Below are 12,296 nucleotides of genomic sequence, written 5' to 3'. Positions count from 1 at the left end.
TATTTTGTCTATGTGGGTGGGGCGTTGATATGTTTACAGTTATTTTGGGAAAGTTAGACCTTTTAATGTGATTCTATTGTAACTTTTCTATATGTGATCATTAACTTACCTTCAGTTAATATTCATGAATGGAAAAATAAATTTGATTTGTCTCAGTAAATAGAACATGTATTGTGACCCTCATGAAATAAATGCCTCAAGTAAAATGGGATTATAAAACTTGGTAGATTTGTGAAGAAGTAAAATATAGTTGTGGGATCAATGTAAATGTTTCCTATCCTACATGAATTGCGGGAGAAGTACCATCAATTTTTTTTTCGGATTTATTACATGATTTTTTAAAAATTTCTAGTTTAACTGAACTTCAGTGCTGCATGTTGAAGTGTCAATTTGGCTATTTATATTAGTATATATTGCTGCTTTTGTTTTCAGTACATTTTTCATGTACACTTCTAAGAGCAGGAGTCTGGAAATATCTTTTATGGTAAAGATTTGGATATTGAAGTCATATCAACCAACCTTGTAAATGTCATTCCAGAATTAGATAAAATATGCAAAGCATGTCTGATTTATTGACTTTTGAAGTATGTGTACATTTAATGATATAGAGGATTGAGACTGTGAAACACGATATCCTAGAGCTGGTAAAACAGAAGTAACTTGTGCTTTTGCTACAATTGCATTTTTAAACTGAAACTTTCTACATCGCAGTTTCCAATTTAAAGGACCAAAGAAAAATGTCAATACACCGATCAAGAAAACTGACTGTATCAAAACCTTTTATTGTGTGATTGCATGATAATTTTGAAAAATTAAGATTTTGCTATGTACATTATGCTGTGCATTCATGTTACTGAGTATCTAAAATAAGCTGTTTTATTTGTGACACACTGAGCTGTTTTATTTAAGCAGGCTATAAAACTGTATAGGAACAGATTGCTGCAACTGGTTTAAACAAAGCTTAGTGACACTTTTGCTTCTTAGTCAATGGTTGTGAGTTCAGGACCTATTCCAGACACATCAGAGTATAATCTAGGCTAACACTCCAACACAGTTCTGAAGTGGTGTTATAATGTTGAAGCTGTTGTCTTTTGGGAGTGATATTAAACAGAGGGCACATTTTTGTATGTGCTACTTTAGATGTTGATGATGAGAATGTGGCGTTGATGGCGTGGGTTTTGTAGAAAACAAGTAGTAGGTCTAATAAGAACTGTTGAAGGGCTGAATCTCAAGGGTGAAATACTTGAGCACAGAGTGATCGTGTGATCGCACTCCTAAAGTGGCCATGCAACAACAAATATAGAACATCCCCCTCTTCTACCTCCTAAGGTCCGCAACAAATAAATATAGAATTTTTACATAGCCATCAAAATATTTACAGTACAGCAAGCAATGCATTATTACACAATATATTTGATAGGAAAGACAATCTGGTGGGCATTAATTTCTCACTGGTTGCCTGTGCACTTAAAGGATTTGGTTGTTCTTGATCCCGGTGATATTCTCTGGTTTTTCAGAAGATGTCTGTACCCCAGAAGGTGCAGCAGTCTCCTTCGCAGAAAGAAGACGAGTAGCAGCAAGGGATTCTTCATTAATCTAGTAATGTGATTTAATGTGTGGGATACCACTCAAGAACAAAGAGCAGGAATTGGCAATTTAGCCCCTCGAACCTGCTCTAACATTTAATACAACCATGGCTGATCTTATCTCGGTCTCAGCTCCACTTTCCTGCCCAGTCACCATAGCCCTTCAAACCCTTACTAATTAAACACCTGTCCACCTCTTCCTGAAATTTATTGTGCCCTGGCAACCACCATGCTCTGGGGTGGTGAATTCTACAGACTTATGACCTTAAATTTGCCACCGCTTATCTTAAAACTATGATACCTTGTTCTAGATTGCCCTACAAGTAAAACCATCCTCTTTGCATCTACTTTGTCAATCCTCCATATCATCTTTTACATCTCAATCAAATCTCTTCTCATTTTTCTAAACTCCAGGTAATATAGGCCTAAGCAACCCAAGCTTTTTGTAAGACAAACATCTCATTTCTGAAATCAAACTGGTGAACATCCCCTGAATTGCCTCCGATGCCACTGCATTCCACCCCCCGCCGAGCAAGGAAACCAGAACTACACAATATCTGAAGTATGGTCATTAATACTTCAATGAAAACTTTATTCCATTTGCCTAACTTATTATCTGCTGCACCTGCATATTAGTTTTCTTTAATTCATGCGCAAAGACACCCACTGCATCGCAGCACTCCGATGTTTCACTCCATTTACATAATTTGCCTTTGTATTTTTCCGACCAAAATGGAAAACCTCACATTTATCCACGTTTAACTCCATCTGCCAAATTTTGCGCCTTTCATGGAACCTATGCATATTCATTTGTAAATTTCTTTATTCATTGTCATAACTTACTATCCCACCTATTTTAGTGTAATCTGAAAATTTGGCTATGGTACTGACTGTCCCTGCATCCAAGTCATTAAAATAGATTGTAAATAGTTGGGGCCTGAGGACCAAACCCTGTGGCATCCTGCCGACCAGAAGAAGACCCATTTACCCTGACTCCCTGCTTTCTGTTGATTAGTCAATTCTCTATCCAAGCTAATAAATTATCCCTAATCCCACGAGAACTAACTTTGTGTGGCAGCTTGTCAAACGCTTTCTGGAAGTCCAAATGTCCTACATCTCCAGGAACCTATTATCCAGCTTGCTTGTTACATCTTTGAAGAACTCAGGCAAATTAATCAACCATATTAATTAATTAATCCATCATAAAGTCATGGTGAATTTAATAGTTTGCATTTTGACTTTCTAAATGTCCTGTTATTACTTTCTGAATAATAGTTTCCAATAGTTCCCCAAATATAGATGTTAAACTAATTGGCCTACAGTTTCTTACATTTTGCCTCCTTACTTGTTTGAATAAGGGCATTATATTAGCATTCTCCAATCTACCAGAACCTTTCCTGCCTCCAGAGTTTTGGAATACTGTAACCAGTGGATCCATTATCTCCACTGCCACTTCCTTTAAGACACTAGGATGTAGGCCATCAGGCCATTGGAGCTTGCCTGCCTTCGATCCCAAAAGTTTAAGTACTTTTTCCCCTTGCGATGTTTCGTCCTTTCTATAACCTCTGCATTTTCTGTCATTATTGGGATGGTGCTCTATCTTCTTCAGTGAAAACTGAAGCAAAATATTTAGTGTCTCGGGCATTTCTGTGTTTTCCACTATTATCTCCCCACATCGTCTTCCGAGGAACCAACATTCACTTTATCTCCACGTTGCTTCTTTATATACTCATAGGAGCTTTTGCAGTCTGATTTTATATTTTGCATGAGTTTTCTTTCATAATTTACCTTTGCTTTTGTTTTTCAGAAATTCTTTGTAGATTTTAACAGCTTCCTGGTTTTCCAGTCTGCAAGAACACTAGTCCCAGCATGAATAAGGTGTAAGCTGTCTCAATGGTGCAGCCCTCATTTTCCCCAACATTTTCGTCAGTGCCCCATAAACTGAAACCCAGTCCTCCCACACTAGTCTTTAGTCTTTAGCCAAGTATTCATGTCTGTCATTTTATGTATACCCTGTGCCAATTTGCACATGGCTCAGGTCATAATCCTTTGAGGTTCTGTTCTTTATTGACTGACTCTTCAAACTGCCTGCACAGAACTTCCTTCCACATTCTACCCATGTTGTTGGTAACTACATGGACCACAAACTTTACATTCCTCTCCAGCCCAGAGCAGATGTCTTGAAACATAGCACCAGACAGGCACTACAGCTATGCTACCTGCAGAGAACAATGTCCATTCCCCTAACTATACCATCTACAACTACATTTGTTTTCTCTCCTTCCACTTGAATGGTTCCCTGAACCATGGTGGTGTGGTCAGTTTGCTCATCCTCCCTAAAGTCCCTGCTTTCGTCCACACGAAGCAAGAATCTCAAACCTGTTGGACAAGGGCAGGGACTGAGGCTCCTGCTGTACTATTTCTTGGATCCCTCTACTTCCCTCACTTGCAGTCATACCCTTCAGTCCTTGATCACTAACAGAATTTAAGGCAGTTAATCTAAGGGACGTGACAGCATTTAGGTGACTCTTCACCCTCCCTGATGTGATCAGCTCGGAATTGAATACAAAAGTACTGTGAGAGGTATTGGTCATCTTGTTTAAAAGATGCAAATGTGTTCTTCTGTTGGAAGAATCTGGAACTCGGGGTCACTGTTTTAAAAAAGATATTGGCCATTTAAGACAGATGAGGAATTTTTTTGAGAGTAGTGTGTTTTTGGGATTCTTTTCCTCAAAAGGTAGTGAAAGCAGAATCCTTAAATATTTTTATGGCAAAGGTAGATTGATTTTTGATAAAGGGATAAAATGTTTTTGAGGTAGGCGGGAATGTGAAGTTGAGGTTGCAATCAGATTATCTACGATCTTTGAATGGCGGAGCAGGCATGAAGGGCCAAGTAGTCTACTCCTGTTCCTAATCCATATGTTCATTCATATGTTTGTTAGTCTGTATTGTAGCTTCACCAGATTTGTACCTTGTCTCTAAGTGTCTGTTTTTTCTCGTGGTATACCCTCCGACACATCTCATTGAACCAAGGTTGATCCCTTTGCCTGATGATATTGTGAGGGATATGCGGGCCATGAGGTTTCAGATTATGGTGGAATACAGCTGTTGAAGATCCCTTATGCTTCATTAATGCCTAGTTTTGAGCAACTATAATCTCTTCCATCTAGCGTAGTGATAGTGCCACACGTCACAATGGAAAGTGTTCTCATTTTGGAGCTGGAACTTCACCTTCAGAAGGACTGTCTAATGATCAGTCCAACAAATACTGTTGAGTCAGATGAGTCTGAAATAAGCAGCCTGTTAAGAGCAAGGTCAAGATGTTTTTTCCTTACTGTTGGATCTCTCACCATCTGCTGCAGACCCAGCGCAGCTTCAGAAACTTCCCCATTCTGAATGAAGCACTACTTGGCTAGCAAGTTTTAAAAAAAAGAAAGTGAATTTGCAAACATTTCAGCCACAAGTTACTTTCGCTCCTTTTGCAAAGATGATCCTGGATAGGAGCGAAAGTAACAGGGTAGTTGTTATGGGGGACTTTAACTTTACAAATATTGATTGGAAAAGCTATAGTTCAAGCACGTTAAAGGGGTCAGTTTTTGTCCAATGTGTGCAGGAAGGTTTCCTGACACAGTATGTAGACAGGCCAACAAGAGGTGAGGCTACATTGGATTTGGTACTGGGTAATGAACCAGACCAGATGTTAGACTTGGAGGTAGATGAGCACTTTGGTGATAGTGACCACAATTCGGTTACGTTTACCTTAGTGATGGAAAGGGATAGGTATATACCGAAGGGCAGAAGTTATAGCTGGGGGAAAGGTAATTATGAGGCTATTAGGCAAGATTTCGGATACATAGGTTGGAGTAGGAAACTGCAGGGGCTGGGAACAACTGAAATGTGGAGCTTGTTCAAGGAGCAGCTACTGCGAGCCCTTGATAAATATGTACCTGTCAGGAAGTGAGGAAGTGGTTGAGCGAGGGAACCGTGGTGTACTAAGGAAGTTGAATCTCTGGTGAAGAGGAAGAAGGAGGCTTGCGTCAAGATGAGACATGAAGGCTCAGTTGGTGCAGTGGAGAGCTACAAATTAACCAGGAAGGAGCTAAAGAGAGAGTTAAGAAGAGCTAGAAAAGGACATGAGAAGACTTTGGCGGGCAGGATAAAGGAGAACCCTAAAGATTTCTATAGGTATGTCGAGAATAAAAGATTGGTTAGGTCAAGATTAGGGCCAGTCAGAGACAGTAGTGGGAAGTTTTGCATGGAGCCTGAAGAGATAGGAGAGGCACTAAATTTTTTCAGTATTCACGCAGGAAAAAGTCAGTGGTCGAGGAGAATACTGAGATACAGGCTTTTAGACTCGACGGGATTGAGGTACATAAGGAGGAGGTGTCAGCAATTCTTGACAGTATGAAAATAGATAAGTCGCCTGGGCCGGATGGGATTTACCCTAGGATTCACTGGGAGGCTTGGGAGGAGATTGCAGAGCCTTTGGCTTTGATCTTCATGTCATCATTGGCTACAGGTATAGTACCAGAAGACTGGAGGATAGCAAATGTTGTCCCCTTGTTCAAGAAGGGGAGTAAAGACCATCCTGGGAATTATGGACCAGTGAGCCTTCCTTCTGTTGTGGGCAAAGTTTTGGAAAGAATTGTAAGAGGATTTATAATCATCTAGAGAGAAATAAATTGATTAGAGATAGTCAACACAGTTTTGTGAAGGGTAGGCCGTGCCTCACAAACCTTATCGGGTTCTTTGAGAAGGTGACCAAAGAGACGTATAAGGGTAAAGCAGTTGATGTGGTGTATATGGATTTTAGCAAAGCATTTGATAAGGTTCCCCATGGTAGGCTACTGCAGAAAATGCAGATGCATGGGATTGAGGGTGATTTAGCAGTTTGGATCAGGAATTGGCTCGCTGATAGAAGACAGAGGGTGGCTGTTGATGGGAAATATTCAACCTGGAGTTCAGTTACAAGTGGTGTGCCTCAGGGAACTGTTTTGTGGCCACTGCTGTTTGTCATTTTTATAAATGACCTAAATGAGAGTGTAGAAGGATGGGTTAGTAAATTTGCTGACGACACCAAAGTCGGAGGAGTTGTAGACAGTGAGGATGGATATTACAGTTTGCAGAGGGACATAGATAAGCTGCAGAGCTGGGCTGAGAGGTGGCAAATGGAGTTTAATGCAGAAAAGTGTGAGGTGATTCACTTTGGTAAGAGTAACAGGAGTGCAGAATATAGGGCTAATGGAAGGACTGTTGGTAGTGTCGACAAGCAGAGAGATCTCAGTGTGCATGTGCATAGATCCCTGAAAGTTGGCACCCAGGCTGATAAGGTTGTTAAGAAGGCGTGTGGTGTGTTAGCTTTTATTTGTAGAGGGATTGAACTTCGGAGCCATAAGATCATGTTGCAACTGAACAAAACTCTGGTGCAGCTGCATTTGGAGCATTGTGTACAGTTCTGGTTGCCGCATTATAAGAAAGATGTGAAAGCTTTGGAAAGGGTGCAGAGGAGGTTTACCAGGATGTTGCTTGGTATGGTGGGAAGGTCTTATGAGGAAAGGCTGAGGGACTTGAGGTTGTTTTTTTTTAGAGAGAAGAAGGTTAAGAGGTGACCTAATTGAGGCATACAAGATGATCAGAGGGTTAGATCGGGTAGACGTCACCTCGGATGGTGATGGCTAACAGGAGGGGACATCGCTTTAAATTGAGAGGTGGTAATTGGATGGATGTCAGAGGTAGGTTCTTTACACAGAGGGTAGTAAGGGCATGGAATGCCCTGTCTGCAGCAGTTGTGGACTCGCCAACTTTAAGGGTGTTCAAATGGTCAGTGGATAGGCATATGGATAACATTGGAATAGTTTAGGTTAGAGGGTCATTAGATTCGTTCCACTGGTTGGCGCAACATCAAGGGCCGAAGGGCCTGTACTGCACTGCGTTGTTAGGTTCTAAGAGTTGAATGGATGGTCTATTTCCATCTCCTTTAAATTAATTAAAGTAAGAAATTCCAGTTTTGGCTGCCTCATTGTTCTTTGAGATTGTGCTGGACTCCAGAAATTTCAATGTTTTCTCTAAGCTGTGAGGTCACACAGCAACCTGAGAGTACCCATGCAGGTTGCATAAGGTTAGCTTTGAAGTTACCGTGTATATGTGGCTGCACAAAAAATGCACTTAAATCGCCAAACATTCCAGAAGAACATAGTGTGTTGGTCTAGCATACATCTGTTGCTTGTATTTAGAAGTTTTAGAAGTCAGTATTTAAGAAATATCTCAGACCACTCAAGCAGAATAGGTCTTGCCCATCTTGACAAAAAGTGTATAAGAGCTCCCCTTTTTACTGGTGCTTCTAATTGTTTTGTATTTTTGGCAGAATATGTTAACAGTGGAATGTAGTAACTGTTGCTACTCTGGCTCTACACATGCAATTCCTTAAACTCTTATGGGTCATTTTATATCTTTCCATTTGTAGTTATCCACCATTAATAAATGCACCTCACAGCTTAAACAAACCAGATTCAAACATGGGTCTTCTCAATGTTAACATTAAGGAATGAAAATGAAATTTTGAAACAGAATATTAAAATTTGCTCAACTGCTTAAAAGTAAAATAGGGTTGAGGTTTATGTTGATTTATTTCCTTTGTAAAGCTAGTGGTTTGTGATTGCTAACAATCCAGCAATCAGTGCTACAGGTGACTAGACCTGACATTGCTGCAGAAGTGCAGTGCTTAAATTGCAATTTGATTACATCAGTTACCACAAAGCTCCATTGTGTGGTGAAAGTTGGCAAACACACTAGATTATAAACTTCATGTTTGCTTTTATCTAGATTTCTAAACCTTTTTGTTTTCATTAATATGTTAATATGTATGAGATGCTTCATGACATCATATGTGGGTTCTCTTGAAACACATTTTCAAATTGGCTGGAACAGCGAATTAAATTGGAACACTGTAATGATCTGTGTGGGAACTGATTACATCAGCCAGAAAAGGTTACTCTGATTGGTCAGCATGCATGGTTTGATTCCCTACCTAACTGACTGTGTGTACTAACCCTTTGTGGAGCTCACCAAATCCTGTACACACCCTAGAGTAATGTAATCTCTTTCAATACTAGTCAGTGCTTGGAGTATGTGACAGGTACAGTAATCCATTGATGCATTATAACATCCTGAGTGTACTACATTACTAAAAGGGTTTGCAAGAGACAAAGAACCCTAGCTAAAGCAGCAGGCTTAATTTTAAAATGCCATCCTGTTCTGCTAACTGCTATCTTTTCCAAGCTGAGGTAAGATATTCATAGCAAATTACCCTGAAGGTTTCCTTCCTGTTCTGATGTCATGTGTCTTTTTTGGTGTGAGCTGATAATACTAACAGGACTGTCTAAATCCAGTTCATATTAGCATTCAATGGCATCCTTCAGTAAGTGCCAGGGGGAGGGGGGGTGCAATAAAAATCAAGTTATTACCATGCAGCTGATTAATTTGCCACAGTTCACTGTTCTAAAGTCCTTTAAAAATGCAATAAATTAACATTTGAAATGTTTAGAAGAGAAATAGTATCGTCTGCAGTCAAAAATCTTGTTATGAATAACCTTAATGGTGAGTAGAAATTAGTTTCAAAATGTTTGCTTTTGTACTTCTTGCACTAACTGATTTAATTAATATAACCATATTTAAAATATTGAAAAATGTGGTACATAGTGCTTAACCAACTTTTTATTGTATGGTGATCAGTGGTTCCTTTTATTTCGTAGGTCATTAAAGTTTTCAGTGAAGATGGAACAAGCAAGGCAATTGAACTTCCATCTGACATGACTGCCAGAGATGTCTGCCAGCTGTTGGTATACAAGTGTCACTGTGTTGATGACAACAGCTGGACATTAGTCGAACATCACCCACATTTAGGTCTAGGTAAGAGTGTAGTTAAAAATTAAATGAATTTAGGAACTTTTTTTTAATCATTTGGTGTAGAAAAGTAAAGCATATCCAAAACTACTCTTAAGTCATAGCTTCGTAAGTATTTTTCACATCTATATAGTTAAATATTTAGATGTAGGTAAGCAGAGCAGGAGTGAAATCTGCGAAATATGTTGATGACGGTCCTAACACTCTCGAAGTGAGTTAAGGCTGAAGTGATTTTTCCTGAATGCATAACAACTTGCAATTTGTGTATCCTGTTTACACCACTTCTTTTACTTTGAAATTCGTTTCAGAACACTTTTGCCTGAGCTGTCATTTTTTTTGTCATTCTTTATTAATACAAGGTTTAATGTTGCATGCTGCTTCACCTATTTTTTGAGATCGCTACATAAAGGAGTAGCAGCTAATTTCAGAGCTAGATCTCACCAAGCAATTGACATGCTAGTAAAATAATGTTTGGCAAGTAACAAAAAACAATGAGGTTGGTAGCTTGAAAAACCGTGAAGTACCTCAAGTTTTTTTTTGACAAAAGCAACTTGCTGCAGATGCTGGAATCCGGAAAAAAAAAGAAAATGCCAGAAATTCTCAACAGGCCTGATTGCATCTATGGAGACAAAGCTAATGTTTCGAGTCTGGCCTCAAAACATTGGATTTTTTTTGTAATTGTGTACTACCTCCAAAATAAACAACTACCAGTTGCAAATGGACTAATCCTTTTTCAGTTACTTAGAGTTATGGAATCCCGACAGTGCAGAAGGAGGTCATTCAGCCCATTGAGACGGCACTAACAACAATCTCCTACAGGCCATGTCCTCTTAACTCCATGTATTTACCCTGCTAATCCCCTGACACTAAGGGTCAATTCAGCATTGCCAGTTAACCTAACCTGCATACCTTTGGACCATGGGTGGAAACGAGAGCACCCGGAGGAAACCCACACAGATACAGAGAGAACGTGCAAACTCCACAGAGTCACCCAACTTTAGATATTTTGCATCAATTATTATGGAAACATTCAGCATTTCTGCTCAAAATACTGGTGTTAACAAGCTTAAGAAATACCAAATTTTTATTTTATCCCATTAGCATAAAATGCGCAGGAATCACCTTTATTAATTTGACTGTTGAGATGCATGTTCATCATGACCCTAGAGTTGCGCAGATTGTGGTGCTGTAAGCTTGTTACTAGTCATTTGCAGTGCATTTCATTTGCAGTGTTCCCACCTATAAAAAAGTCCTCATTGGTATAAACATACAGAATATTCACTTCTATAGTCTCAACAGAATTTATAGAACAGTACAGCTAAGTACTTGCCCTTTGGCCCTTGATGTTGTGCCGAGCTATGTCCGAACCCAAGGTCAAGCCATCCCACTCCCTATTATTCTGGTGAGCTCCATGTGCCCATCCAGTAACCGCTTGAAAGTTCTTAGTGTCCAACTCCACTATCACAGCAGGCAGTGCATTCCACACCCCAACTACACTGAGTAAAGAATCTACTTCAGACATCCCTCCTTTATCTCTCACCGTAAATCTTAAATTTATGCCCCCTAGTAACAGCTACATCCACCCGAAGAAATAATCTCTGCACATCCACTCAATCTATCCCCCTCATCATTTATAAATTTCTATTAAGTCGCCTCTCATCCTCCTCCGCTCTAAAGAGAAAAGCCCCAGCTCCTTCAACCTTTCCTCATAAGACCTACCATCCAAACCAGGCGGCATCCTGGTAGATCTCCTCTGCACTGTCTCCAATGTTTCCATGTCCTCCTTATAGTGAGGTGACCAGAACTGCGCACACTTTTCCAAATGTGGTCTCACCAAGGTCCTGAATAGTTGCTGCATAACCCCACGACTCTTAAACTCAAACCCCCTGTTGATAAACACTAACACACTATAAGCCTTCTTCATGGCTCTATCCACTTGAGTGGCAACCTTCAAAGATCTGTGGATATGAACCCCAAGATCTCTCTGTTCCTCCACGTTCCTGAGAACCCTGCCGCTGACCCTGTAATCTGCATTCCCGTTTGTTCTACCAAAATGAATCACCTTGCACTTGTCAGGGTTCAGCTCCATCTGCCATTTTTCTGCCCACCTCTGCACCCTATCACTGTCTCTTTGCAGCCTACAAAAGCCCTCCACCTTTGTAGCATCTTTATAGATGCTTCAGTTTTTTGCAGTTTTATGAAGAATCTCAACTCTTGTTTGAAACGGTGCATATTGTTTTGAGACGGTCTGGAAGCATTCACACTGAATGTAAAAGCAAAAATCAAAGGGAAAGAAAAGATACGTAAAACTGGTCAGAGAAATGACGAAAAATGGAAAGCATAAAAATTGCAAACAAGCAAAGAAATTAGTAGTAAGTGTGGGGGAAAAATAGCATGGTAAGTTGTAATGGCAGCAAAATAAATCGGTAAATTGTCCTAGTTTGATCAGAATTTTACTGTATGCAAGTGTCACTTCAGTTTAGCACACACTAAATTCAGTTCATTTCAGCATAGATTGAATATTTATAAAGATGTAAGATTGTGCAGAATAGAAGGAAGCAGGTTATACTAGTTAAACTGAGAAATAACTTCATGCAGAAGATAGGTTACATGCAGAATGGCATGTGATCATGTATGTTTGCCCTCATTATGAATGCTGTGAGACACTGCAGGATGTACATTACTTCAGGATGTAAGCTGAGAAAGCACTACATTATTGAAAATATCATCCTTTGGATGGGATGTTGTAATGATCCTATGTGGTTATAGAAAAAAAGAGTTGACCCCTGTTCTGGGCAGCTTTCACCC

General features: G+C 39.8%; 1 protein-coding gene across 13 annotated transcripts in view; it reads left to right on the top strand.

The window, feature by feature from the left end:
* LOC145356352 (growth factor receptor-bound protein 10-like) overlaps positions 1-12,296 on the top strand; it is a 188,097-nt gene that overhangs the window by 117,581 nt on the left and 58,220 nt on the right. For all 13 annotated transcript variants that reach the window (XM_080209064.1, XM_080209100.1, XM_080209057.1 and 10 more), the window contains one exon: positions 9,338-9,494. In XM_080209064.1, the coding sequence (XP_080065190.1) occupies positions 9,338-9,494 (157 nt within the window). The remainder of the gene's footprint in view (positions 1-9,337; positions 9,495-12,296) is intronic.

The sequence above is a fragment of the Carcharhinus amblyrhynchos genome, chromosome 2 (genome assembly GCF_965287045.1).
Source record: "Carcharhinus amblyrhynchos chromosome 2, sCarAmb.v2.hapA, whole genome shotgun sequence".
NCBI classification, from domain to species: domain Eukaryota; kingdom Metazoa; phylum Chordata; class Chondrichthyes; order Carcharhiniformes; family Carcharhinidae; genus Carcharhinus; species Carcharhinus amblyrhynchos.
This window is presented reverse-complemented; position numbering and strand designations above follow the sequence as displayed.